The 27,181-nt window shown below is 36.0% G+C and overlaps 5 protein-coding genes and 1 non-coding gene across 10 annotated transcripts; 4 read left to right on the top strand and 2 right to left on the bottom strand.

Annotated features, from left to right (window-relative positions):
• Positions 1-1,744: 1,744 nt before the first annotated feature.
• On the top strand, positions 1,745-12,776 carry LOC122302378 (suppressor of mec-8 and unc-52 protein homolog 1). 2 transcript variants are annotated; one of them, XM_043113600.1, is made up of 16 exons: positions 1,745-1,911; positions 2,237-2,447; positions 4,536-4,688; positions 6,496-6,544; positions 6,841-6,924; positions 7,142-7,245; positions 7,389-7,475; positions 7,554-7,607; positions 8,082-8,177; positions 9,624-9,751; positions 10,611-10,737; positions 10,843-10,902; positions 10,977-11,084; positions 11,509-11,609; positions 11,855-11,906; positions 12,371-12,776. In XM_043113600.1, exons 1-16 carry the CDS (start codon positions 1,883-1,885, stop codon positions 12,467-12,469), a joined length of 1,542 nt encoding a protein of 513 aa, XP_042969534.1. In that variant the 5' UTR covers positions 1,745-1,882; the 3' UTR covers positions 12,470-12,776. The 2 variants fall into 2 exon arrangements, with proteins under 2 accessions (XP_042969534.1, XP_042969535.1); XM_043113601.1 differs by lacking the exon at positions 1,745-1,911 and adding an exon at positions 4,291-4,414 and having other exon boundaries at positions 2,309-2,447.
• A 1,070-nt stretch (positions 12,777-13,846) lies between these two features.
• Positions 13,847-16,112, top strand: LOC122302379 (GDSL esterase/lipase At1g71691-like). Its single transcript, XM_043113602.1, has 5 exons — positions 13,847-14,185; positions 14,549-14,670; positions 14,916-15,155; positions 15,307-15,556; positions 15,664-16,112. Exons 1-5 carry the CDS (start codon positions 13,939-13,941, stop codon positions 15,897-15,899), a joined length of 1,095 nt encoding a protein of 364 aa, XP_042969536.1. The 5' UTR covers positions 13,847-13,938; the 3' UTR covers positions 15,900-16,112.
• A 159-nt stretch (positions 16,113-16,271) lies between these two features.
• On the bottom strand, positions 16,272-19,283 carry LOC122302380 (GDSL esterase/lipase At1g33811). Its single transcript, XM_043113603.1, has 5 exons — positions 18,953-19,283; positions 17,873-17,997; positions 17,205-17,453; positions 16,825-17,083; positions 16,272-16,704 (listed from the first exon to the last, which is right to left on the bottom strand). The coding sequence occupies exons 1-5, from the start codon at positions 19,203-19,205 to the stop codon at positions 16,481-16,483; spliced, it is 1,110 nt and encodes a 369-aa protein (XP_042969537.1). The 5' UTR covers positions 19,206-19,283; the 3' UTR covers positions 16,272-16,480.
• Positions 19,284-20,374: 1,091 nt separating this feature from the next.
• Positions 20,375-20,448, top strand: TRNAI-UAU. Its single transcript has one exon. It is a non-coding gene; the product is annotated as a tRNA-Ile (tRNA).
• An 82-nt stretch (positions 20,449-20,530) lies between these two features.
• LOC122302375 lies at positions 20,531-24,409 on the top strand. 4 transcript variants are annotated; one of them, XM_043113597.1, is made up of 6 exons: positions 20,532-20,700; positions 20,837-20,913; positions 21,518-21,662; positions 22,619-22,747; positions 22,893-23,141; positions 23,766-23,901. In XM_043113597.1, the coding sequence occupies exons 1-5, from the start codon at positions 20,572-20,574 to the stop codon at positions 23,127-23,129; spliced, it is 717 nt and encodes a 238-aa protein (XP_042969531.1). In that variant the 5' UTR covers positions 20,532-20,571; the 3' UTR covers positions 23,130-23,141; positions 23,766-23,901. The 4 variants fall into 4 exon arrangements, with proteins under 4 accessions (XP_042969532.1, XP_042969531.1, XP_042969530.1 ...); XM_043113596.1 differs by lacking the exon at positions 23,766-23,901 and adding an exon at positions 23,358-23,755 and having other exon boundaries at positions 22,893-23,117; XM_043113595.1 differs by having other exon boundaries at positions 20,534-20,700; positions 22,893-23,117; positions 23,766-24,409.
• LOC122302376 lies at positions 24,146-26,565 on the bottom strand. Its single transcript, XM_043113599.1, has 3 exons — positions 26,195-26,565; positions 25,097-25,211; positions 24,146-24,408 (listed from the first exon to the last, which is right to left on the bottom strand). Exons 1-3 carry the CDS (start codon positions 26,426-26,428, stop codon positions 24,335-24,337), a joined length of 423 nt encoding a protein of 140 aa, XP_042969533.1. The 5' UTR covers positions 26,429-26,565; the 3' UTR covers positions 24,146-24,334.
• Between the last annotated feature and the right edge of the window lie 616 nt (positions 26,566-27,181).

Raw genomic sequence — 27,181 nt, 5'->3', positions numbered from 1 at the left:
CTTTTATGTATTCTATTAATATAATTGATTGTATTATTTTTTTAATATAAAATATCTATTTTAGCCAATCATATCAATGGAGTAGTGTATCAAAAATATGTAAAAGTGTATGTAGCATAACTATAATTTTGAAGAATTTATAAATTTGTACCAATTAACCGCTCTCAATGCAATATCACACTAATTAACTAAGTTTGGTGAAGATTCGGACATGTTAGTTTTATATATTAATCTCTCGTTTGTAGGGATAAATGAGGAGTACTGTGGTAGGTTTGGGGGTAAAGAAATATCATTTTAAACTCAAAATTCTCATCTCATTATTATAATTTGTTTAAATTTTCATACAAAATATAATAAATAATTTAATTTTTTAAAATTTTAAAACAATAATAATACTAAAAATAATATTTTAAATTCTCATATTAAATTCAAAATTTTCATCTCTATCCCCAAACCTCACAGTGGAATAAGCTGTAGAGATAAAACCTTACTTTTTTAATTATTCAGGATTAGATAAATTAATGGGATTAGGATACGAGGATTTGATTAATCATTTTTGGACATCCCTCGTGAGAAAGCTAAAGCATAAATTCCTTTACTGGCCACCTTTAGACCGAAAAGACATTGACACTACATGGGTGAAACATATAAACAAAAATGTCTTGGTTGGCGAGGGCCCCATGCATGCATTGGGTTCGGTAAGATAGGTTATAAAATGGATAAATAAATTATCTTTTTTTTTTTTTTTTTTTCCCTAAGCGGGAAAAGAAATGACCTCATCTTTTAGATAATGTATTTATTTTCTTAATTAGCATTTTTTTAAGATAAATTAAATATTGCTTAAGAAGTTAACCACGTTTAGATTTTGAGCTTGATCGTCCAAGACTCCAAAGGCTCGCCATTGACGGTTGATATGCACTCAGGGTTAAATCTGAACTTTCTTAAAAAATAAAGAGCTAATAATCAAATCTTTTAGACTACGTTTGGATATTGAAATAAGTTATAATAAGTTATAAATAATAATATTTTGTAAACTTCATTAAGATGAATTTAATTTTTTTTTTTTAAGTTCAGATAGTTTAATTTTTTAAATTGAAATATATAAAATAATTGAGATGGGTTTAATTTTTTTATAAAAAATTAAAAAAATTTAAATTTTATCAATAATTTATTTAAGATAAATTTAATTTAATTTGGAGATGTGCTAGGCTGTCGTCCAATGATAACCTCTAGGCGTGCCGCCTAACACAATTTTGTGTTTTTATTTTGATGTATTTTTAATATTTTTTAATATATTTAAAAAATAAAAAATATACTAATATACTAAAAATTAATTTTTTAATTATTAAGTGAAAAAAGTTATTTTTTTAAAATTTTTTTAATAAACAGCCATTTGGAACGGTATTATTGAAGCGGGATGGTAGATTTATGCTTTAATTTAACAAACCAACAACCCGCCTTGCCAAATTCGCAAAGAATAAATCTTCCCATCACCCCCAACACCCCAACATCCCACTCTTTTTTTATTTTTTAATATTTTTTTAATATTTTTTTTTGAATTTATTTTTTTTAAATTAATTTAATTATTTTATTTATTATTTATATATTAAATATTTGATAAAAAATAAAATAATAAAAATTAAAAAAAAGGTGGGGTGTTGGGGTGTTGTGTAGCATAACCCATTGGCAAATCAGTAAAGTCGGTAAAACTGTTTATGTGTCGGGTTAAGTTTGGGTCAGGTCCATTTGCGAACGGGTTTGGTTCAGATTAGAAAAAACCGTAGTCCTCTACTCCGACTCTCCGAGCCGATACTCTGATAGAACACAAACCCTAATCACTCACTCTCCCAGTGCTCGACTTTTCCCGAGACTAAAGGAGAAAATGTCCACCCTAGAAATTGAAGCCAGAGAGTAAGTTTCCCACTTCTGAATTTGTGTTGTGTTTTTTTTTTTCTTTAAGATTAAATTGGGGTTATTTGTATCGTCTACTCTGAATAGCCGTACCCAAGCTTTTTGCCCTCATTCCTCGAGTTTTTTTTATTTCTGGATTCTAGTTTCTCTTTGGAGATTTCCACTGTATGACGTAGCCTCTAACGTATTTGAGATGATCATAGAAATAAGCTTATTGCCCAATATATATTTGTCTGTCTAGATTTAGATAAGGGGTGTCCGATGTTGTTACTGTTTTAGCTACTAGAGATGCTAATATAGTGTGTAATCTTTATCTTCCTTCCAGTGTCATCAAGATTGTGCTCCAATTTTGCAAAGAAAATTCTTTGCACCAAACTTTTCAGACGTTACAGAACGAGTGCCAGGTTTCTTTGAATACTGTGGACAGCGTGGAGACATTTGTTGCCGATATAAATAGTGGGAGGTGGGATGCGATACTGCCTCAAGTGGCTCAGCTTAAGCTGCCCAGGAATAAATTGGAGGATTTGTATGAGCAGGTACATCAAAGTTGACTGATTGTGGCGATATTTTCATTTCAGATAATTTAACGTTGTGGTTCTTTGGTTATATATAAATTTTTGTGCCTTTACTTTACTGTCATTTGAATAAGAATATTATGACCACGATATATAATGTTTTAGGAGAATGATTATGTCAGTATCCTTTCTATGGCGTAATGTTGTTCAGTTGAGATACTTATCAAATGCATGTGTAGGTTGCATGGGTGGTCTGGTGTGTATATGCCTTTGATGAAGATGGATAATGAAATGCTAGAGACAGAAGTTAGAACAAAAGAGTTTCAAAGATGGAGTTTTTTGTTTTCTTGTTTTTCATATGCTGTTTAAGTCATATCAAGTGTGGTGATCATGTGAAATGGAGCATTTGAGGAAAAGTTATTGTGGATTTGAACTAAGGAAAATAACAGTAATTTGAAGTGATTGATGTTATCAAAATATTTGCATGCATTTTATTAGTAAGTTCCCTGCTGCAACAATTGGGGCAAGGTTTGAGAGATGGTGGGTTAAACATGACGTATATTCATAAGAAATTAGTCTAGGTGCCTTGCCATTCACATTAGCAATTTTCTTGCTAGATTTTCTTTGCTTTAAATAATTGATGTTGTTAGGATTAAGGTACCATAGGTTGGAATTTTTAGTAGCTGTCTATGCCATATCTTGACTGGATGTTCCATTTTGCATAGAGCACATGGTAGGATTTATGTTCAATGGATTTTATTTAAGATGTCCATTATAGCAGATGAGAGGTGCCTTCCCAGTGTAATTGTCTCTTAACAATAGACATCCACCCTGGTTTAGGTTAGTGCCTTCTTGGTCAAGGTAATTGACAAACATGGCTCGAACTCCAGCCTCCCTCATACTCTTGCATCATAGATTGTGATACCCCATATGATATGTAAGGGTAGGTGGTGTACGGGATCCCATAGGAAATGAGAAGTTCTTGCTCTTTATAATGTTCCAATTGGGCTCTAATTGTATCATTGACTAGTCCTTTTGGAGTATAGACCAAGTGGTTTGGGCCTTCCGTTGGGGCGTTACACAGATTTTGATTTCAATATTAAATACTTGTTGGCTGAGGATATGGATTTTTAATACTAGGCATAAGCCAAAAGTTTTAGATTTTATTATCATTTCCAAGGGAACAACTGGTTTTCATTTCTATTGGAAAGTGTTTTTCCTGTAGGTGTTCACTCAACTTGGAAGTTTTGGTAAATTATGTCCTTTGGAGAATTATTATTATTTTTTTATTGGTAAGCAAGATTTTATTGATCATAAGAGTAAGCAAGAGCCCAAGTATACGGGATATATACATGAACAATGCCTAAGCGTGCTAATTTAGTGATACAGGGAATTCATGAAACATCATGCCATGAAAATCAATTACAATCGACCAATTACTAGAACATCAATCCTAGGTGTTACTCTTGTATATGACCTGTGTACTTGGGCTTTTGCCTATTCCTACGATCAATAAAATCTTATTTACCGATAAAAAAAAAATATTGACCAATGGAGTAAAGTACTGAAAAATAAGTTTCTAGGGGGTCATTTCATTGGTAGCTTTAGTTATGGCTTTGTTATTCTTTAGGAGGAGCTTCAATGATGCTGATGCCATAATTAGTTTTTGAGTTAGTAAGTTGTTGTTAAAGAGGTTGGAAGAGTCAGGGTAATGTAACTTGTAAGGTAGATCCACCGATGTGATGTATAGGAGGAGAGAGAAAAGGGTAGTGTTTTAGGGGCTGGAACTTCTTTGCATGAGCTCAAGTTGATTTTCCATGATTTTTGTTTCAATCTCAGTTGTGGCTCTTCTCTGTCCTTGTAGGAGAGTCCTGGTCCTCCTGGATGCTCTTAATTTTGATTTTTCAAGTTGGGTCAGCTTTGGGTCAAGGAGTTTTGTCTCTCTTTGGACCTGTATGTTAGAATGAACATACAATTATCTCTTACAGGTTAAGTTCATGCCTTTGTTGCATATTAGAATGAAATAAATAGCCCATATTCTCTAAGGTAATGTGATATGGTATTTCTACTTGACACATTATGATTTTCCCGTTCTTGTGAATTTTGCAGATTGTATTAGAAATGATTGAACTTCGAGAGTTGGATACCGCACGAGCTATTTTAAGGCAAACTCAGGTGATGGGTGTCATGAAGCAAGAGCAACCGGAAAGATATTTGAGACTTGAACATCTCCTAGTCAGAACTTACTTTGATCCAAATGAGGTTAGAAATTAGTTCTAATTGATTATTTTACTTATTTTTTCCTCTATTTTTCATGTGAAGAAAAGCTTGTTATTTTTTCATTTTTCTTTTCCTTTTTGCACTTCTCTCAACCATATGGATTATCTAGGCTTGAGTTTGGTCAAATATTTTTTGCCAATAGTTATTCAAAATCCCTGTGGTGAACTGTTGTGTGTGTAGGGTTGAAATTATCAATTTCTTTGGGAACTTGACACGTCTGAACCCACTAGGAGACTTCAACTTTTCTTCTATGTTACTGATACTGCAATGTCTTGGATTCAATTATTTGACGTGGTTGGCAATTTTCAACCTGACTTGGGTACCCAATACGAAATTCACTGATTTGGGTTAGTTCAGGGGTCTGACCAGTTTAATTAAAGCAAAATGATGGGAACATGAGAGAAAACCAGGAATCCAAGGGATGCAGCAAAAATTTGCATACTGTTCATGAAAAATCTGGCACAAACTCAGCCTGGAATTAGTAGATTACAGTTTAGAGGTTTGACCCAGTTAATTTATATGAGAAAACCTTAATACAACCTGAACCTTACATGGCAACACAAGTAGTCTGCCCTAATTTGATGGGTTAGGGAGAATAACTAGTAATTGTGTGATTGTTTAGTGAAAAGAGGGGGTGTTGGAGATAAGCACCAACATTTTGCAGATATTGGTAGGTTGAGGTTTACATATGACTTTGATCTGAACTCTCAGGGTGTAATACACATTGCAAGCAGGAGAGAACTTTTGAGATCATTCATCATCACTGGTTTGTTCAGTGAGGTTGACTTGGTAGTTATGATGTTTCGGTTTTGGATTTTTTTCCCTTTGGTAACTTATCAAAAAAAAAAAAAAAAAAAATCTTCTTGGGTAACCCCACTCATATTGATTTGCATTTCTATCTTTTGTACTAAAAAACAAAAAGGTGTGAAGTGAAAAAGCGTCTATTTGTTTTTTTTTTTTTTTGATAAGTAAAAGATTTTATTGATCCACGTAAATAGGCAAAGCCCGAGTACACAAGGAGTATACAAAGTGCCTATTTGTGACCTAGAATGTTACAGGTCAACAGAATCCCAGAGGAATATTTATTTTTTTTGCCAAGAACGTGATGGATTTTAGAACTGTGTTGGTTGGGACCTTTAATGGAGAACCTCTTGTGTAGGTATGTGCACGCCAGAAGTGATTCAATTAAGAATCTGGCTAAATTAGCTGGAATTCTGTATTCAGATTATGTGGTTCGATTGCCATTAGATTGAACTCTATTCGGCCAGAAAAGGTCAAACTGTGTTCCTAACTGTATACTCTGGATGGGAAAACCTTACAGGCTATATGTTTACATAAGCTTCTCCTAGCTAAGATGGTACAATGTCATAAAAGTGTGATGTTTATTCAGTAGCATATGATTTACATGGCTGTTTGTTGCAGAGAAAGTATTTCTTGCATTTCATACAATTAATGAATTAAGCAAATGTAGTCAATTTCTTATAAAAACGTAGCTGATCATCTGTTTTAGCTCCCTAGTATTATTGGTAGTAGTTAATTAACTGAAAACGTATCTGCTATTTATTGGATAATTTGGACTTATTGGCTTTATGTTGGTTTTCATTTTTCATCTATTTTAAACATCTTCATTTTGTGTTTCCTGTAATTCTTTATGTTTCTTCAAAGTGCTGTTAAACTAATTAGAAGTGAACGAGATTATGCACTCGACTCATATAGTGTAGTGAAATTAAATCGGAACCATATTAGATTAATTTATTGAAAGACTTATAAGTTTTCTGTTATGTTACAGGCTTACCAAGATTCAACAAAGGAAAAACGCCGTGCACAAATTGCCCAAGGTCCTCCTCTATTCCTTTGGTCGTTAGATATGATTGTTAAGACTACCAATATCTTGAAACCTGTAAACAGTAGTTTAGTTTGAGTGTCCCTTAATAACCTTGGTAGCGTCTTTATCACTCAATGGTTAAATTTGTATTACTTATCAAAACAATATAGGTACCAATGATACATATCAGAGTTCATGAACTTTAATCATTGCAAGCATATGAACTTCTACTCCCTGATTCTCTGTCTAAATTTGTTTCCAATTGTTTCTTGAATGTTAAAGAATTATGTTCTTTTTTTGCATTTTCAGCTCTTGCTGCCGAAGTTACTGTGGTGCCACCTTCACGATTAATGGCTCTGATTGGTCAGGCTCTGAAGTGGCAGCAGCACCAAGGTTGTAGTTTATATTTCATGTTTTTTTTTTTTTTTTAATGAAAACAATTGGAGGAGGCTGTCATCAGTGAGGATATGATGCTTTAGTTTTTGAAGTAAAACTTGTTACTGCTTCATTCTCGACTTATTTGAATGTCAGGATCTGACACTTGCGTTTGTTCCTTTTAAACGTGCTTGCCCTGAAGCCATATTTTGACAATGATCTCATGCTCTTTCAGGTTTACTTCCACAAGGAACACAGTTTGACTTATTTCGAGGAACCACTGCTATGAAACAAGATGTAGATGACATATATCCAACAACTCTTCAACACACAATAAAGGTGAGGTGTATATATATTTGTTTTCAGATTTGCAAGTACTCTTTTTTTTTTCTAAGTACATTTGTGAGTACTCTCACGTAAATCTATTGCTTTTGTTTACATAGTTTCCTAATATAATCTGTGATGTTATTTTTGTGGTGCAGTTTGGGACAAAAAGTCATGCAGAATGTGCCCGGTTCTCACCAGATGGACAGTTTCTCGTCTCATGCTCTGTTGATGGATTTATTGAGGTGTATTGTAGTGATATCTTTTATTTTTTGTGCAAAGTTTACAAAACTTGAATGCTCAGACATCTACATCACTACTAGGTCTGGGATTACATCAGTGGGAAGCTCAAGAAGGATCTTCAGTACCAGGCTGATGTGAGTTGATTATATATACATGTATTTGCTGCTGTATTTTTTGTTTATTACCTGGGCTGGCATTGCCTGAGCCTTGTCTTGCCAAGTGAAACTTGAGTTCCTAGGCTTCACAACATTTTCCTAGGCAGTGTCTAGGTGTTGGGTTTAGACCTTGTGCTTGCTCAGGAACTTCTCTTGACAGATGCACGCTTCTTATAGGGAGGAGTAATTGATTTTTATCTGTAATTGGTAGTATGTATACATTTTTATTCTCATGAAGATAATGTATGTACACTTTTTTATTTTTTTCCTAATATTTTGTTAACATGCAAAAATCACAGATTAGACTTTTGACTGTAAATAGGCCATGCAGTATTGAAATGAGGGCATCTAGATGATAAAAGTTTCTCTTGTCTTTGGTTTCACTTGGAAGTTTTGGCATTCTGGGAAGTTTCAATCTTATCATGTGCTACTGACACCTATAATATTCTGCAGGAAACATTCATGATGCATGATGATCCGGTGCTTTGTGTTGACTTTAGCAGAGATTCTGAGATGCTTGCATCTGGGTCACAGGATGGAAAGATTAAAGTAGGTTTTAGTCGTGTATGCTTAAATTCAGGATGCATCTTTTATACTAGCAACTTCTTAAATGTAAGCATGCTGCATATGTTAATCTCATCTTTTGGGTTGTGTGTCATTAATATGTCTATGTCGGGCTCTTCCAAGTGAATATGAGTGTTAGCGTCATGTTTCGCACATCTTTGGGCCGGGTTCTCAGCAACTCGAATCTTTGGTCTTAGGCCTACGAATACAAAGAAAACACCGTGAGACAGAGACCGTGGTGGTGTTCGGGGAGTCTTCGATGCCAAAGTCAATATCGTTTTAGAGCTTTGTGTGAGTGAATAGAGTTTTTTAGAGACGTTCTTTGTACTTGAGGATTGATTTTTTATACTTGGTTCCTGGAGGGCCCTGTGTTAGGGGTATATGTCACCTCTGTCGTCCCCTTGGTCACAGCTCTTTAATGCGATGTGGCCCTCTGGGATGGTGCAATAAATGCGGCGTGGCTTCCTGTCCCCTCTGCTCACTTGCAGGTGCACTCTGTTAGTTTCTTCCCTAGTTGTTGTCAAGAGATCAAGGGCTCCCCGTGTTTACTGCTTGCTTGCCTGCACAGGCTCTCTAAGGCTAGGCGCCGTATGGGGAGGCCATGGTGACGTGTCCCTTGCTTTCCCGCCTTTGTGGTTGGGGGCCTCCTATGGGCCAGTAGGTCGTCTGGCCGGCCTGGGCTCCCTGTATCTTGGCTTGCGCTTTGGGCCTTAGGCCCAGGGGAAAAATCCCCTTACAATGATTGTTAACTCTTATGACACTCTTGGTTTGTCAATTGGTAAAGTTTCCTAAAGGCTATTTAGCATAACACTGCAAATAGGGATCTGCTAGGGCCAATAGTTAAATGTTGAACTCATAATGTCAGCTTTTGAACCTCAGATACAACTAACCATAATTTTAAGCATCCAATTTATTTTCTTTGTATTCCATAAATCTGGAGAGCTATCAAGTTACCATTTAGAGGAAAAACAATATTACGACAAAGCTGTTCACCATTCATATTGTCAACTACATGGTCCCACCTGGTCTAATGTCTTCTCTTTAGTAACCGATGTTTAAGACAATGCATTCAGTACAATCAGCAATGTTGGTTCTCAGTATTACTGAAGAAGTTTGAAGGATATTAAATGTGGAGAGTTATCAAGTTACCATTTAGAGGAAAAAAAAAATTACGACAAAGTAGCTGTTCACTATTAAGATTGTCAATTTCATGGTCCCACCTGGTTAATGTTTTCTCTTTAGTAACCAATGTTTTATATACTGTATGCAATACAATCTGCAATGTTGGTTCTCAATATTTCTGAAGAAGTTTGAAGGATACATAACTGGCATGTTGAAAATCGTTGATATTACTTTTCCTTCCATGCTTAATTATATTAGAAGTTTGATGAATGAGCTTTATGATTTCATTTTCTTTTTATATTATTTTAGGTTTGGCGTATAAGGACTGGTCAATGCTTGCGCCGTCTTGAACGTGCACATTCTCAGGGTGTCACCAGTCTTGTCTTCTCTCGAGATGGAACCCAGTTACTAAGTGCATCATTTGACAGCACAGCAAGGTTTGTGGGCATTTTTTGTAGATCATTGTTTCTAGTGTGGCAGAGTACTATAGTAAATATCTTATACTATTTATTTGTTATCCTGGTTTATTTTAGTTTCTGTTTAAATTGATTCTTTGTTTGTAACGGTTATCTCATCCCTGAGTGACTGTGCTGGTCATAAAAGGTGGATCGTCTGTGTTAACATTAGAGGTTATGAAGTAATATGGCTTTAGGATGAACTGGAACAATGTAAACTTTTTCTTGTAGGTGGGAGTACCCCCCGCCGGGGGGGGGGGGGGGGGGGTGACAGATGTGGTAGCCTTGTAGGTTTCTTGGGAGGCAAGGAGGGTTCCTATATATACTTGTATCTTTGTTTAAAACTTTAGTTGTACGAAATGCAATTTATTTGAGAGGACCGGAAGGATATTGGCTGGGTAGAAGAAATTTATTTGTCAGAAGAGCAGAAATTTTCTCTTCTTATCCATCTCTAATTTGAATTCAAGTTGAGTTCAATTATCCTCTATTTTATTTGATGATGGCTTGTTCTGCCATTGGATCAGAAGTTTTATTTGTGGTCATGGTTTGCATTAAAATGATTCTTGGGCTGATGATGTGTACGATTTGCATTTATGTTTTTACGGGCTTATGTGTATATATGTAATATACACACGTACACTTTTGTATATGTTAAGAATATAATTTTTTTATAAGTAATTATGACAATATATGTACTGAATGCGTAGCATTGGTAAGATAAAAGAGTCTTTATACACAGCTTTTTTTTACACATGCGCACACATAAAAAATTCAGAATATTTTTCTTTCTTATAATTATTTTGATGCAAAAACTTATTGAAGTTGTCATTTTTTCCTATAGAATTCATGGCTTGAAATCTGGGAAGTTGTTGAAAGAATTTCGTGGCCATTCGTCTTACGTGAATGATGCTATCTTTACAACGGATGGGAGTCGTGTTATTACTGCATCCAGTGATTGCACTGTGAAGGTAAAATTATTTTAGTTATGGAGTTATAGCTGAACAAATCCTTCTTTAGGTATGACGTTCTGTTCTCCTGAGTTTATAAATAGAAAAATGGTATATTATGTATAGGTCTGGGATGCGAAGACAACAGACTGTCTACAAACATTTAAGCCGCCGCCTCCTCTACGGGTACTAAAATATTCCCTTTGCATTTTGCTTTACCGTTCTTGTACCTTACTGCTGCTTTGTTCTTTCTCTATTAGGGTGGAGATGCTTCTGTGAATTCTGTTCATCTTTTCCCCAAAAATGCTGATCACATTATTGTATGTAATAAGACATCATCGATCTACATTATGACACTTCAAGGACAGGTACTTGTTCTTAAATGTTAAATGTAGCATACCCTTTTTTTTTTTCTGATTTATTCTGTGCTTCAAAAAACAACGTTGTGCGTGGACAGCATAATGGAGATCTGAGACATATACAATGGAAGGCTAACTCAAATTTTCTATTGATCGATACTCATAGAGTATCATTTTGTGCAATTTGAAAATTTACAGTCCACAACTTTTTTAAATTCAAATTATGGAAAAAATCCATGAAACCGATTTTCCCACCACATTCACTACAAAGTGGGAAGTACCCGTTCCTGCAAAACCGAGTGCAGTGGGAAAGCAACCATTCGCAGGAAAATAAATTAGTAATAGCAACACCACTGGGTGAGGGTGGAAGTGTACCTGTAGCTTGTGCCACTGCATCTAACTGATGATAACTTTTCTCCATGATTTGTTGCAGGTCGTTAAGAGTTTCTCATCTGGTAAAAGAGAAGGTGGAGACTTTGCTGCTGCCTGTGTGTCACCAAAAGGGGAATGGATTTATTGTGTTGGTGAAGACAGGTATTTTAATGACTTTTTTAGCATAAAATATAGTACTTTCTATGTGCTCTTATCAATTAGTTTGCAAGTTCTGAACTTTTCAGTTATATATAATATGAGTATTTGCAGAAGCACAAGTAAAATAAATTGTTGTATAGTACATCCATCTATGATGCTAACCGTGCTGTATTCATGTTTTGGTTTCTTCAGTGTAACGATTGCTTGTGATTTTATTATCATCTATTTAATACGTGAATCATATGCAGGAATATGTACTGCTTCAGCTGCCAATCTGGTAAACTAGAGCATCTAATGAAGGTATGATGTCAGTCAGTTGAAAGCTAAGTTTGTATGAAACTAGGGCATTATAAATTAGATTGCTCTTACTTAGGCGCATAAATTTTTTTTGAGAAAATACTTAGGCGCATAAATTCTCGAGAATGTTTGGGAACTTGTTTGTAATACTGTAAAAGAAGCTAGGGTATTACTCTAGATAAAGCAAAATGGTGCAAAACCTTTCATGTACCATAAAGTTTAGAATCAGGCTTATTTATTTTAATTAAAAATTGAATTTTGAACTAGAACCCAAACCTGGAGCAATTTCCCCAAGTGAGTTGAATTGTACATGCAGGCTTGCTTGTGTTTGTATCACTGTATCATACGTGTTGATAATGACCGCATTCACCCTTTTGGGTTGTATATTGGTGTATTTTTGTATATGAATACGGGCATATGGAAGGTGCACTGTATAATGTGTATGATTTTTTTGGGAGCAATTGCAGGTCCATGAAAAAGATGTAATTGGCGTCACGCATCATCCACACAGGAACCTTGTTGCTACCTATGGTGAAGACTGCACAATGAAATTGTGGAAGCCTTGAATCTCCCATATCTTGGTTGTACTAATGTGCTCTATTGTAAATTAAGTGAGCTTCCTGTTATATATATATATGTTAGTTTTTGCTATATTCATGTTATGCTGACTGCTGAAGACCAAGAGTACTACTAGTCTATAATTGGCAACGGTAACAGCCAGCGGGAGAGTTTTATAATGTTGAACAGCTAGAGCACTTTTTCCGTTGAATTTGGGTTAAAATTTTTGTTGTTTTCTTAGCATATATCGATGCTAAGCACCTGATTGTAATCTTATGCTCCAAGCTCTTGTGATTTGAATCAGTTTTATTATTAGATCTCTGAAAATGACTATATATCGACGTTCCTCCCATCGTCGATTAAAAATGCCAATCTGATTATAAAGGCACGGGTATGGCTGGTCTGTCCAACTATTCTTCATTAATTTTAGGCGTGTTGACTTTCTTGCACAGTCTGTACGTACTGATCTATCGAAGATCTATAATTCCAAGAATTTTTACTCCTCACCCCCAACAAATGGGTTGTACGTAATACCGATCAAAGATGTGCATTTTCTATCATTTACTTTAATTCAATTCCCATGTACCTGCTTCTAATTAATAATAAAGTCTTAATTTACATTTTATACTATTTAAATTTCTCAATTAATTTATACCATCTCATGATATATATATATATATATATATATGTCGATCACCCGATCTACCTGCACCTGCAATATTGACTACACGTCGACCTAGGCATTTAATTAATCAGATCGACGCCATTTCTTGCTCCATCCAAAACAAAGAGGTCAAAAGGAAAATTCAAGACATGATGAGTAGAGGCCAGTACTTTAGGGTTTTGTCCATGCAGGTAGATTTATGACGAGAAAAGTATATATGTACTGCAACATCAAATTACTAGGAATTAGATAATTTCCTTACTTATAGATATTGGCATCTTACGTCGACGTCGTAGAAGTGGCAAGAGTCCCTAAATTGATAAAAGCTGAGGCGGTTTGACGCATAAGATCAACCAAAAAAGGTATGTATGGCAGATTGAATATGGCTTCAATATGTATATGTAATTCATGTGCATTATATATATTCTAAGGACTTGGTGAATTGCGCGTGTTCCTAAAACAGTTAATAAACTACTTCAATTTAAATCAAATCCAAGTCGGCCTCTCTTCAAGGTTCAAACCCCGGCCTAATTAATCCTAAAAAAAGATTACTGATCATAAATGAGCTAGAAGTGAGTATTCATGAAGAGAGTGCCCTGTACGCATGTTGGCTGCTTTAGATCAGTCTGTACTATTTACTGCTATGGAGAGAACAGGTGAATGCATTTATTACTTTTCAACAACCATCTTACCATGGCTATAAATAAACCTTCCATTCAGAGTCACAAACTCCTCACCAGCTTTCACAAACTCCGGCTCTCCCTCTCTCAAACACACATAGAGACATACATACACGGACACCACCCAATATTCATGGCTAAATTTAGATTATTAATGCTGGAGTTTTTCATGGTGCTGAGTGTATCTTCGGGTCAAGGTAGTGGAAGGGGGAGAGAGATGGTGCCTGCCATGTTCATATTCGGAGACTCTCTCATTGACAATGGCAACAACAACAACCTCCCTTCTTTCGCCAAGGCCAACTATTTCCCTTACGGTATTGATTTCGAGGGTGGCCCTACCGGCCGTTTCTCCAATGGCTACACTTTGGTCGATGAAATAGGTCAATTCTCTCTCTCTCTCTCTCTCTGATTGCCGGGTTTTCTTTGCACTTGGGTCTCAGCGCTCTAATTAATGGGAAATATAAATAAATTAACACAATATATTGGGAGCGTTGAATAACTTCGAGAGTACAGTAGTAGTACCGATCGACGAAAACGGGAAGTTTGTTCTGAATTGGGCTTTCTCTTTCAATGAACCATATATAGAAGTCATAAATAGCTAGTGATCATAGTTGACAGTGAAAGAAAAGATTCCACTCGGAAAAACTTTTATGTCAATAAAACAACCTTTTTACTCCAATGGTTTTTGTCAATATCTCATGATAATTGATATATATACTTATTCTATATATATACTCTTGCAGCTGAGCTGCTTGGACTTCCATTGATTCCCGCATACTCAGAAGCTTCAGGTGAACAAATACTTCACGGAGTCAACTATGCCTCCGCGGCTGCCGGAATCCTCGACATCACTGGCAGAAACTTTGTATGCACCATGCATTCATGCATGTTTTTCCGTTTTCATTTGCATCGTTTTGTAGTACTCTTTTGGACTTAGATTACATACTGGATTTTCGTAAACAATACTTACATTAATTCTAAAACGATAATAATGCACAGCCAAGTCCTACCCCATATGTGATTATTTTGATTCAGTAGTACTACTGCGTTGGCGTTGGCAAACAAATCAAATAAAAATGGCTATTTCTTTTGGCAATGCTTGATGATCAGGTGGGTCGCATACCGTTCAATCAACAGATAAGAAATTTCGAGAACACGCTAGATCAGATAACAGACCGTCTCGGAGCGGATGATGTGGCCCGGGAGATTGGACGGTGCATATTTTTCGTTGGGATGGGCAGCAATGACTACCTAAACAATTACCTCATGCCCAATTACCCAACCAAGAATCAGTACAACGCACAACAATATGCTAATCTCTTGGCCGGACAGTACTCCCAGCAACTCACTGTAAGCTTCTCCAATTACTACTCCCAACTGTGCCTTTCTCGTTAATACATTTAAGGCTTGTCACATTCTATCCACAAATTTAGCCCATGATGGACCCAATAGAATCTTGGTTTTTAAAGTTAAGTCCATTTTGTTACATTTAATTGGACAGAGACTTTACAATCTTGGAGCCCGGAAATTTGTTGTAGCTGGGCTTGGGTTAATGGGCTGCATTCCGAGCATCTTGGCTCAAAGCCCAACAGGGACTTGCTCAAAAGAAGTCAACAATCTTGTTCAACCTTTTAATGCAAATGTGAAGACAATAATCAACAACCTCAGCGCCAATCTACCTGGAGTCAGATTCTCTTACATCGACGTTGCCCGCATGTTCGAAGACATCGCCGCTAATGCTAGAACTTATGGTACTTACTCACTTAATTTCTGCCACTACGGATCGTAACATGGCAACAGAATGTATCCTTGGGTTCATTATCTTGTACTAACTCAAATTTCCCCGTTCGTTATATAGGATTTGTTGTCCTAAATCGTGGGTGCTGTGGCATCGGGCGAAACAGAGGACAGATTACATGTCTTCCATTCCAAACACCATGTCGAAACCGCAACCAGTATGTATTCTGGGACGCATTCCACCCAACAGCAAAAGTGAATATAATCATGGCGAGGAAGGCTTTCAGTGGAGACCAAAGGTTCATTTATCCGATGAACATAGAGCAGCTTGCAAATCTTGATAATGAGGCTAAGTAATAAGAGTTTAGAAAGTGAAGTAACTAAAACAAGTCAAAAGAGCTGTTGTGGGTGTACTGCTATATATAATTGCATCTGCTTTGAGTTGGTTTTGATGTTATATCATTAGCTGTTCAGGCACCTGAGTCTTACTTTTGGTTAACTTTCTGGTATTCAGACGAAATCAGATAAGCTAGCCACAAGACAGATGATTAAAACAAGAGAATTCTCTCATTTTTGTTTCGTTTGAACTAGTATATACACCAAGAAGTTAGAAAAAATCGCAGATCAAAGGAAAGAAAATGCAAGTACAATCATATAGAGCAGAGTCATAACTATCTATCATGAATAGTTATTATATTAAAATAAAGCTCTTACGTGTTTTGGGTCACATTTAAGTCAAAATGGAGATATTGTCTCCCTTTTATTTCATCGAAGGAACAAGGTAACCTTCATCTGATGATTCAACCAACAAGGGATTTACTGATTCATGGAATTACAAAGGCAAGCAGAAAATGTACTAGTACAGCAATCAACGAAAGGAGCAGTACCAATAATTTAGGGGTTACACGCTCAAACAACCACAAGAAGTTCCAAATCCATCACAGCATTGCCAGTTGTTGTATATTAATTGGATATGCATATGACTGTGTTTGTGAACTGTATGAACTGTTGGCAAAAAAGATGTTTGCCACCTCAGTGGGATGAAAGGCATCCCAGAACAGGTACTTTCTACGATCCTCACATGCTGCTTGAAGTGGAAGACAAGTAATTTCCCCATTGTTCCTCCCCACTCCACAGCATCCCTTGTCTATCACTTCAAAACCTGCATCATTTCCAAATTTCAAAGCATGCATAATTAGCCCAATAATATGGGTTTACGATTAGGTATGTTAGTGACAAACAGTTTCATGTTTATGGTTGGATATATGTGTGTGAAAATTACCAAAACTGGCTGCATTGAGGTATAGATCGCTGGTGCTCTGATATGAGTCTAGGAACACAAACTTTGCTCCACGCAACTCGCCTCCATTGAAACGGTCGACAAGTTTCCGTAGCCCTGAATTGAAAAGAGAGATTGCAGAATTGATTTTTTCATTGCAGCGGCTGCCATTACCATGATATCTCGCTAGCTGATAAGGTATGCACCCGATCTGGCCAACTGCGGAAACAATCACCTTACGTGCTCCCAATGTATATAATTGCTGAAAGACAATGAAAGAATCAATTACAAAAATCATTTGAAAACAAGCCGGAGAGGAAATTCTTTCTAGAAACTTTTTTGCATGAGAAAATGGGCGGTTAAAGTTGAGTCACAAAACTTACAGTTAGCATGCGCGAGTAGTCCTGAAGAAGTACAGCAGCATAAGCTTTTGGAGTGTAATCTGAACTAGTTGTGTAGAAATCAGACATAAAATAGTTGTTAAGATAATCGTTACTTCCCATTCCAGAATAAAAGATGCACTTGCTTAAGTGGCCATTGAGAGCATTGGTATCTCCTCTGAAGAGCCTTCTCATCTGTAGCACTGTATCTGCAAAGTTGGCTACCTGTTGGATCAGGGATGCGTGATCGCCCTGTCAAACATACATTAATGTCATCAAAATACTTCTTTTTCATTCATTACTGATTGTTATTGCAGGAAAATCATAAAATTCCTATGGCAATATTAGGGTCTGTCACAGGATGCAGCTGGATCAGTTGTGGCGCATTGTCAATTGAGCGCTGGATCTCTCTGTTCTGTTTGGTTTCATGCTTCATTCTTTTTATACTAGCTCATGTCAAACTGCTACCGAGTAAATCCAGAACTTAGAGCTTAAATTCTTAAGCTACGTGGAGTGCTTAATTATCACACATAATAATGGTCAAGACCATATCTCTGTTTTTGCTCATTATTATTATTAGCATCTGCTTCTGCAAGAGCAGTACGTAATGGGTTTTGGACGTAGTGATTATCCGTCATAATTATTAATCTGGAAGTGATCCCATTAAATACCAGATTATTTCCTGTTTCATTTCGGATCCCAGATGCTCCTGATGCATAGTTCACTCCCATAAGCAGTGCACGGCCGCGAGTCCTTGCATAAGGTGGAATATAATATCGAAAACCAAGAAGTTGAGCTGCAAATATTTTGGAAAGGAACAAAGGAGAATAAATTCCAGTTGATTTATTCACAAACTGAATTATAGAAACTAAAGGTAAAAATCAATACATAAACTCTCAATTCACTGAAAATTGCTTGTTTAGGCATGAGTCCCGTGGCTGGCAATGCCTAATTATATTCTCAACGATGTCAATTTGCCTTCTATAAAAACAATGACCAACGTAAATTAGGATGTCAAATCGTGTTAACGGGTCGTGTTAAATAATGTATATTATATTAAATAGCTCAATCCTAACCCAACTCGTTAAGTTTATCGTGTCAAAATCTCAAATCCTAATACGATCCATTAACACAACGGGTCGTATCGTGTCAACCCGTTTTGACCCATTAGTAAATATTATGGAATAGGTTAACACGACACAATACGACCTGTTTCAAATTATTTATGTAAATGGGTTAAATAGATCCAAAATTAACCCATTTGACCTGATTAAATTTAACATAATTTTATATAAATTTTAAAATCATAATATTTATAAAAATTATAAAGTTAAATACAAGTCCAAAATTATAATCCAAACAATAAAAATATCGAAATTAAAATTTTAACAATTTTACTTTTATGTATAAGAGTATAATTTTAATTTTAATTTTCTTAACGTGTCATAACGGGTTGATCCGTTATCAACCCGTTAAGCAATCGTATCTTAACCGGTTAACCCATTTTGATCCAAACCCATTAAGACTAAACCATAACCCGTTATTATCGTATCATGTTCGTATTGGATTAACGGATCGTATAACATATTACCATCCCTAACGTAAACCAAGTTACCAGATAAAGCTTCTACACACCTATATATGCCCAACATGTTAATCGTTTCTATACCCAACATGTAACGTGGAAAAATAATAATAATCTCTACATTTAAAAAAAATGCAAATTAAGGATATTAATTGATAAATATTACCTAGTGCATCGACGTAAGTCCGACCATTAGTGAAGCGGCCAGTGGCACCCTGTGGAAAGTCAACGCCATAAGGCCTATAATTGGCTCTTGCTAGCGTAAGGATCCTATTGTTGTTTCCATTATCGACCAAAGAGTCACCAAATATGAAAAAACAGGGCACTTGGGGTTGCAGTGGCTGTGAGTAAGTTTTCCCAATATTCCACCACAGAAACACGAAACTAATTGACAAAGTTATTTCCCAGAAACCCTTCATTTTTAGGTGCAACCTTGATCAGTAGCCAGCTAGACTCTAATCAAGAGCTGATCAAAATATGCATGCACCTTGCATGGATTCACGCTAATATATATACTCCTCAATTTGTTCTTTCGTTCTGATCACAAATGGATAGTAATTAAGGGCCCGTGAGATATAGTGGGAAACTACTTTTAGTTGTGGATCATGTGTCACTTATTTTACAATGAATTAGCTAGCTAGCAGCGGTGATGAGAAGGATTTCTCGTGATCTACAACTCCTCAGCATCCTTTCTAGCATAGACTGGACATGATGATCTTTACACCCAAGCAAAGCAGCGAAGATCATGATAAGAAAGGATGCATGTGTTTATTTTCCATCTACTTCTCCTTTGGAATCAGGTGATTGCTAAGCAGTTGCATTTGCAATTTGCAGAGTTTATCTTCATGTACGCGCACGAGGTGCAGTTATCTTCAGCAATCTACAGGTGGAAGCGAAGAAGTGTTAGCATTATACTGTAGTACCGATCAACACAATTTCTTTCAACTTGTCAACTAGTCTCACGTAGTACTTATATTTTTGGGCTTTCTCTCGATCGGTGAGAAATTATAAATTTTCCTTTGGATGGAAAACCTGACCCTTAAGTTCATATTTTTTTAACCCTTAAATTCCTTAATCATCAAATGTATAATGAAAACTTCAACGTCGTCCCATGATGCAGCAAGTAAAAGGATACAGCTAGGAGTCAATAGAGTTCCCTTATTCCTTCTTGTCCTATTTATCTTCCATCACGCTCTATCAAGTATTGAGAGCTTTAATTAATTAGAGGGAGATCGACAGATACACTTTAACCTTACATTTATTAAGCATTTAGTGGATCCTCCAATAAAAAAATATAGAGAATGTGTTGGCTGGATCGCACATTAATTCTTTTGAATAATGGAAGTCATTATGGTACAATATTAGAGTAAGAAAAATTCTACTGCCCTGCACCACACACTTGATGAAGGAAAAAAAGAAAAAATAAAAGAAGTGTATGTCATAGGGTTGTTGAATATGAGAACTTTTAGAGTAATCAAGAGTGTGCAATTTGGAAAAAAAAAAAAAAGAAATAATAAGAAATATTATTGATAAACTTATACGGGAAAAGAAATAATAAGAGTGAAAACAAGGTCTATTAAGAACAGAGGGTCCCGTAGCTCAGTTGGTTAGAGCGTTGGTCTTATGAGCCGAAGGTCGCGGGTTCGAGCCCCGCCGGGACCAGTCACTGATTCACTCATGTTGCAAGATCAAATTGTCGTTACTCTAGAGTTGTTATACGCACCATACAAAAGTAGCCAGGGCTTTTAACAACAATAATCATTATTTTTCGCGATATGGTTTTGTATGATGGAAGTGAAGCTAAGCGAAAGACGAGGCCTTCTTCCTTTCATCAAACTCCTTCCAAGACCAACCTTTCCATCTCAGAGTTCTTCTGTCCTTTCCTTACACAATAATTTCAGAGGCTTTACTCAGGTACAGTCTGTGTTGGTTCTTTTCTTATTTTTTCACATTTTTTTTCCTTGCTTACGAATTGTAGTGGCAACTTGGTTCATACTTCAGTCTTTATTGAATACTTGTTTAAAACAAGCTACATATTTTGTGATGTCAGAAATGGAGGTTTCGGATTCAGGATATCTCAAAGGCTGAACAGCCCACCAAGCACTACTTGGTTCATGTTATCAAAGAGTAATGCTTAAGATTAAAAATTTCATTTTGTTTACTTGTCGCAAAACCATTTTGGCATTTGGAATGTGGCCTTCACGGAGTTTCATTTGGTTTCTGGCCGTGCGTTTGATACATGCCCAGCTTGTGATCTGGTCAGAATTAATGCTTTCTGTTTGGGGGTTTTACGGTTATGGATCTTGCTGACTATTAACGAAATTGGTAGATCATTTCAGAATTTAGAATGCATGCCACACTTGTCTTGTGAATTTATTTGGAAGGACAGGCTGCAAATTTCGAAACTTTATCAGATAACTCTTAATTTTGAAGTGGTCATTGTTTTGTTAGTTATATGCATATATCTCAAATGTAAAGAACATGTGCTTATACGATTTGAGATGCTTTTAAATAAATGAATTGAAAATTTTAGAAAGTTAGGGATTTGTTTTTTTTTATGGAGAAAGAATGTTGAAATTTTGGGGGAAACTATCTAGTATCTTGGAAGTTGGACGGCTTAATGTCTGCAATTTTGATACAGTCAAGAAATGAAAAGCAGTTGCAAACTTTTGAACTAATATAGCTCCGGTTGGGATGATAAGAGTTTCACTTTCCTAAATGTGATTGGCAGGGGTGAAACTTTGACTTCGATTTCAAAGCAGTACGGGGTTTCAATACATGCCATTGCCACTGCTAATAAGACTATACAGGACGTTGATGTTCTTTTCGGAGGCCAGCACCTTAACATTCCTTCTGACACACGAGACACACTAGTGGTGAGCAAGACTACATGATCATTATAAAGCTCTCATGACTGACTGTTTATTATTGTGATCGCAATATAACTTTATTATATGAAATAGATGCTCTGAGTGAGTTAGGCACATTCTGTCCTTGATTTGTCTGATACCTAAGTCCGATACAAAAGAATCTTTACCTGATTGAAGCACCTACCTAATCCTTGCTCTCCTTCCCATCTCCATCCGAAAAAGGAATCGTAAAACTTCTGGGTCATTGAGCTACTAGATCACAATAGGTTTCTTCTAAATACAATTTTTCTTATGAATTTCCAAGATAGCAATTATTATGCGCTTTAGGTATAGGCGATTATAAACTTTAATATGAATTTGATCTATTTTTGAGTAATCTAATTAAAGATGTGATTTGGGGACAACAGTTTCAGTTCCAAAGATATATAACTTTGAGTTGTTCCATTCTGAACCTGTTTAGAGCGCATGCCTCAAGAAGATGCTTGATCTTCATGAACTATTATCTTTTCTAATAAAATCAGCATGAAGTTCTACCAAAATGGGTAGTGTGTATTTATACAAATATAGAACCAAAATATGTATAACTTTTGGTATATAATTTTCAATCACAATTGATATTCAGCATTGAATCTCAGCTGTGATGTTAATGACAGATGCCTACGAAGTTGGACCTGAGAATGAGGTCTACAAAATGTAAAAATTTAGCTCTTAAAGACCGAATATTGAGGCAGTTTTCTTTACACACTCCCCAAAGGGGAGCCTTAACACAACTCTTGATATAGCTATTTAATGATGGTCAGTATACATGGATTGGAAAGCTCCTGAGAAGCTGAGGAGATAATACACTAGATGTCAATTGTTGATTTATAAAACCTTCTTTAATTTGGCCGTAGAGATTCCAAATAGCTTTGATTTTTTACTTTGTCGGCTTCTGAAGCTGGAGCCCTTTTTGTTCTGATCAGGTTAGGACTGTGATAATTTGGTTACGGGGCCTCAAACTACCAGAAAATCATTTAGGATCTGTGAATATCTTGGATGGACTTCTAGAGCAGAAGAGTTTCAATGTGCTATCCTCTCATTATTTACCACACGTATGTCTTCTAGAATTTTGCAGCCTCAATTCGATAAGTCAATCTTTCTATCTTCAATAGGTTTATACTGTTATCATTCAAAAGTTAATGACGTTTGTCTAAACATTACTGGTGACCTCAACATGCTTGTGCATTTCATTCTCAGGCTAAAACCACTGGTTATTTTCTAGTTCTGGTTCCTCTTGTAGCATTTTGCGTTAGACTCATACTGGATGCCTTTCACACTAGAGTTGCTGGAGAGTTGAAAGATGAAGTTGCAAGTGAATCAGAGTACCAGCATCATAGGTGCAGAAGCATGCGGTGGAAATCTGCGCTCAGTGACATAGAAGAAATAGATTCCGTGGATGCTGAGCTAAGTCCACATTCCAACGTAAGCAGTTAATATATTGTGGTGGTATATCTCAACATCTATCTCCTAGTTATATGGATACAATATATTCAATTGTGTTGAATTTGTGTTGCATACTTTTTGTTGCGCTTTTCATTGACTAAATTATGGTCCGAGTGTAATGGTGCTTATAGAGAGCCCTCCAAAACCTTTTGCTGAGTTAGTACCACTATTTTGTTGGGTTATATAGATTTCACCTTTTGATTATAATTTTTTCACCAGATTAATGAGCTGACAGAGGTTTGAAAAAGAAAAGAAAAGAAGGTTCCTGCTGGATTTTGCAGACTATTATTTGCTTGTCAGGCGTAGACCTAGCCAAGATTAACTTGTTAGTCAAATATATCGAACATGATGTTTCTAACACATCTACGATCAATAGTTTGATTGATATGCCGTATTGAGCTTGAATCTTTTATTGCCTTTCTAGGTGCAGAACTTGAGAATCTTATAAGCATTTTTGCAGTTTTACCGGTTGTGGCATTCACAATCTTCAATTCTTTACACCTTTTCAATACCAAAATGAAATTTAGGTGTTTTGTTAATTTTCACATTGAAGCACCAAATATTGCATCGGTAGACAGAAATATAGTAGTTTCATACAGTGCTAGTTCGTTTGGAAACATTTTGCAGAACTATTCAGAAGCTCAATCTCAAGTTTCTTTCGAAGAGATGTCACATGTTTACAACAAGCTCGAACAGGATTACCAGAAATTTCTATCAGAATGTGGAATGAGGGAATCTGGTCACTGGCGTGGAGGTTCTCCTGAATAAAACCATTCAGCCGCATCAATTATCAGTCATTACAAATATGGCTATTGTATAGCTTTTAGATGTGATATAGAATATAGGATTAGATTTCAAATGCATTTTACTTTTTAGTCTCAAAGTAGTTTTACTTGCAACTTTCTGTTTGTATATCAGTATATGTACCACTAAGTGGTGGGAATAAGGTTTGGTTACGAAAATCAATCAATATACCTATAATTTTCGAAGTGTTAAGCCTTGGCTCGTATGAAATCACATGATCAACCATTCCACTACATCATTACCACATAACAAATCAAAATTTTCCAGTCTATGATCATCAAATAACGATTTCACATCATCCATTTTATTTGTAAAACAGTTATTGACACTGTCAGAAACCATATGAGTTAAACTACATGCCCTCAACTGCCTTGCTCAACTCCCCCCCCTTTTCATCGAACACGGCGAGCTTTTTCTTCCTGTCCTATCCCAAGTGATTTCTGGGCCTTTTCAATGCCTTCTGGATCTGCAATGCAATGATTTTCATAAACTATTGCAGCATACTTAAAATTAATAATATGGAATTAAGAAAATGTCGAGGGCTTGATCACAAGACATAATCCTTCAGACTTCCAATGAACTTGTGTGCAATCATGAGACCGAGATTAGCTCCCTTTTTAAAGGATAATAACCAAAATTTTGGTTTGGGAATAACCTCAACAAATTTTGAGCTTGAAAGTTTGATGAGATAAGGTACCTTGAGTGGACATTGAAGATCTCTGCACCAGTTCCTTTTACGTCTACTTAGCTAATTCTTTTATTATATATTTATGTGTGTGTGAGAGAGAGAGAGAGAGAGAGAGAGAGAGAGAGAGAGAGAGAGAGAGAGAGAGAGAGAGAACCATCTAACTGAATTTATTCTTCAGTCCTTCAAACAGATGTAGGAGTAGATGCCATTAAAAATAATTATATTACTTCCACAAGCATACTTGTTATGATGCAGAAATACCAAAAGTCCATAACTCTAGGTGCAGTGAAAGATAAAAGATTAGGCCAGAGGGTGGGGGAAACATAAATGGTAAATTTTTGCAACTGAAAAGGAAAAATAATAATAAGAATCCTTGGAACTAAAAGGTTGAAAATGTTGTTTTGTACAAGATAAATTAAACTATTTCCATCTTACTACTGAGGAATGCACATGGAAATCCACTTACCAAAGAACTGCGTGAAAATGCGCGTGAAGAAGCTCAAGTTGCGGGAGATATTATAGGCCATGGCAGGTGGAAGAGGTTTCACAACGGTGTCAATGCTGAATACCCGTTGCAGAAACTGTATGAACAAGAGTATTTCATGTCAAACTGAAGTAAGAACATATTCAGGCACAAAACTATTTAAAGAAAGCAGATGGAAATGATAAGTAAAATATTATCAATCACCAAGCAAAAAGAAATGCGTAAAGCTGCCTACTTCAAGCAGCCCCTGAAAAGCTATAAAAGTATCAATTGATAGAAAAACATAACATAAAATGTTTGGACTACATAAGTAATTGATATATATCCTATAGACATGCCTTTACTCATTGAGGAAGTTAATGGCTTTCCCAATCAAATTCAGTGATCTAAAATCATGGAAGACAAAAAATGCATCAACCTCACCGCATGCTTCTATAACAAGATTAAGTTGAATTAACCATCTAGAGTATCAAAAAATTATTCTGCCTGAAGAAACACAAAAACGCATAATTTCTAAAATAAAATTGAATGCAGGAAAAACAACACATTTTATGGCTTCAGAACATGATAAGATCATGGCTTGACAGTGAACCTGGTCTAAATCTTTGCAGATGATAGACCCTTACTGTAATATACACTAACAAGCATTCTACGTTTAAGATTTATGCTGCCCTCTGGAAAGCACAAAATGGCCAGTTCCTAAAAGAAAAACCAGCAAAGCTCTAGGGATTAGCATTCGCAAGAAAGGAGGGAAAAAAAAAACAATCGGGGTGAGTATCGGGAATTCAGAGTTATCCCAGTATTGATTGTTCATATTTAGCTGATATTTAAAAATAATGAACTATGAACTACATAGTCTGCAGCAACGTCTCATATGATAAAAAGACATCTACTTTCAGCAGCGGCAATCAAGTAATCAACAGTCTATGAATTCGGTAACCAAAGATACCCATTTTCAAGCAAGTAATCAAGAACTCTCTCGATTGCGTAAGCAAAAAGATATAACATCCTTTGACAACCGCACGAAAGTACCCGAATTTATTAATAAATTCCAGACAAAAGCAAGTATCAAAGAGATACCTGATAATTACGCTGAAAGCTGTAGCGGAGCTGGGGGTCAATCTCGACAAGGGAATCATCATCTTCAAGGTCGTGGCGTTTGGACTTGTCGTTCTTTCTTCGAGGGACGTGCATCACCGGTTCGGCTCCAGGCTGCTTCGTTACTTTGAGCTTTGCGTCCCGAAACTCCTCGGCAGCCTCCTCTTCGCCCCTCCATGGTGCCGACGACATCAACTCCCTCTTCGCCCTCCCCATTATTGTATTGAGATTTACAGACGACCGATCACACGATTACTTGTCTGTGGGTGAGAGAACCGATAAGGTTTTCAGTAGATACCTGGGCTTACAAGCTGTGTTCGTGGGTCAGAGTTTTCGCGTAACTGTCTAGGTTACCATACCCGATTGGCAGGTTAAGCCTATTCCAGTCTGGCATAAACTCTTATTCCGCTTCTTGCTTTATTACCGCGATGTGAAATTGTATAGCGGCCATAATTTTGGTCGTAATATATCTCAAAACAAATTTTACACCTTGGAAACAAATTTTACGGCGACGTGAAATTGTATAAAGGAAAAATCTAGTTGCAAACATAATTGTGCACTAATATATATACTAATCTATTAGATTAGTCAAAAAATATATTTTATTAAAAGTAGTACTAATTAAAATTTTAAGTATGAATGAATCAGTATTGATACGCAAATTAGTACGTGACTTTAATTATATATAACAAAACTCTTGTATAAATGCCATAACTTTGTCTTTCAATCTTTCTTGGTAAAAACATATGGTGATTGGCACTTGATCGTATCAAAATTTATAAAGAAAAGTATTGTTTTCTATTCTATGTTATATTATTCATGATCCATTAAAAATATGAGTAATATTATATATAATTATAGAGTGCATAAATAATATACAATCGTTTTGAAAAAGAGTTAGATCTTTTATTAATAAATTAATTCATTTTTATATAAGTCCTATATTCATTTATTTTTTTTAAATAATTA

Source organism: Carya illinoinensis, chromosome 3, assembly GCF_018687715.1.
Source record: "Carya illinoinensis cultivar Pawnee chromosome 3, C.illinoinensisPawnee_v1, whole genome shotgun sequence".
Classification (NCBI taxonomy): Eukaryota; Viridiplantae; Streptophyta; class Magnoliopsida; order Fagales; family Juglandaceae; genus Carya; species Carya illinoinensis.
This window is presented reverse-complemented; position numbering and strand designations above follow the sequence as displayed.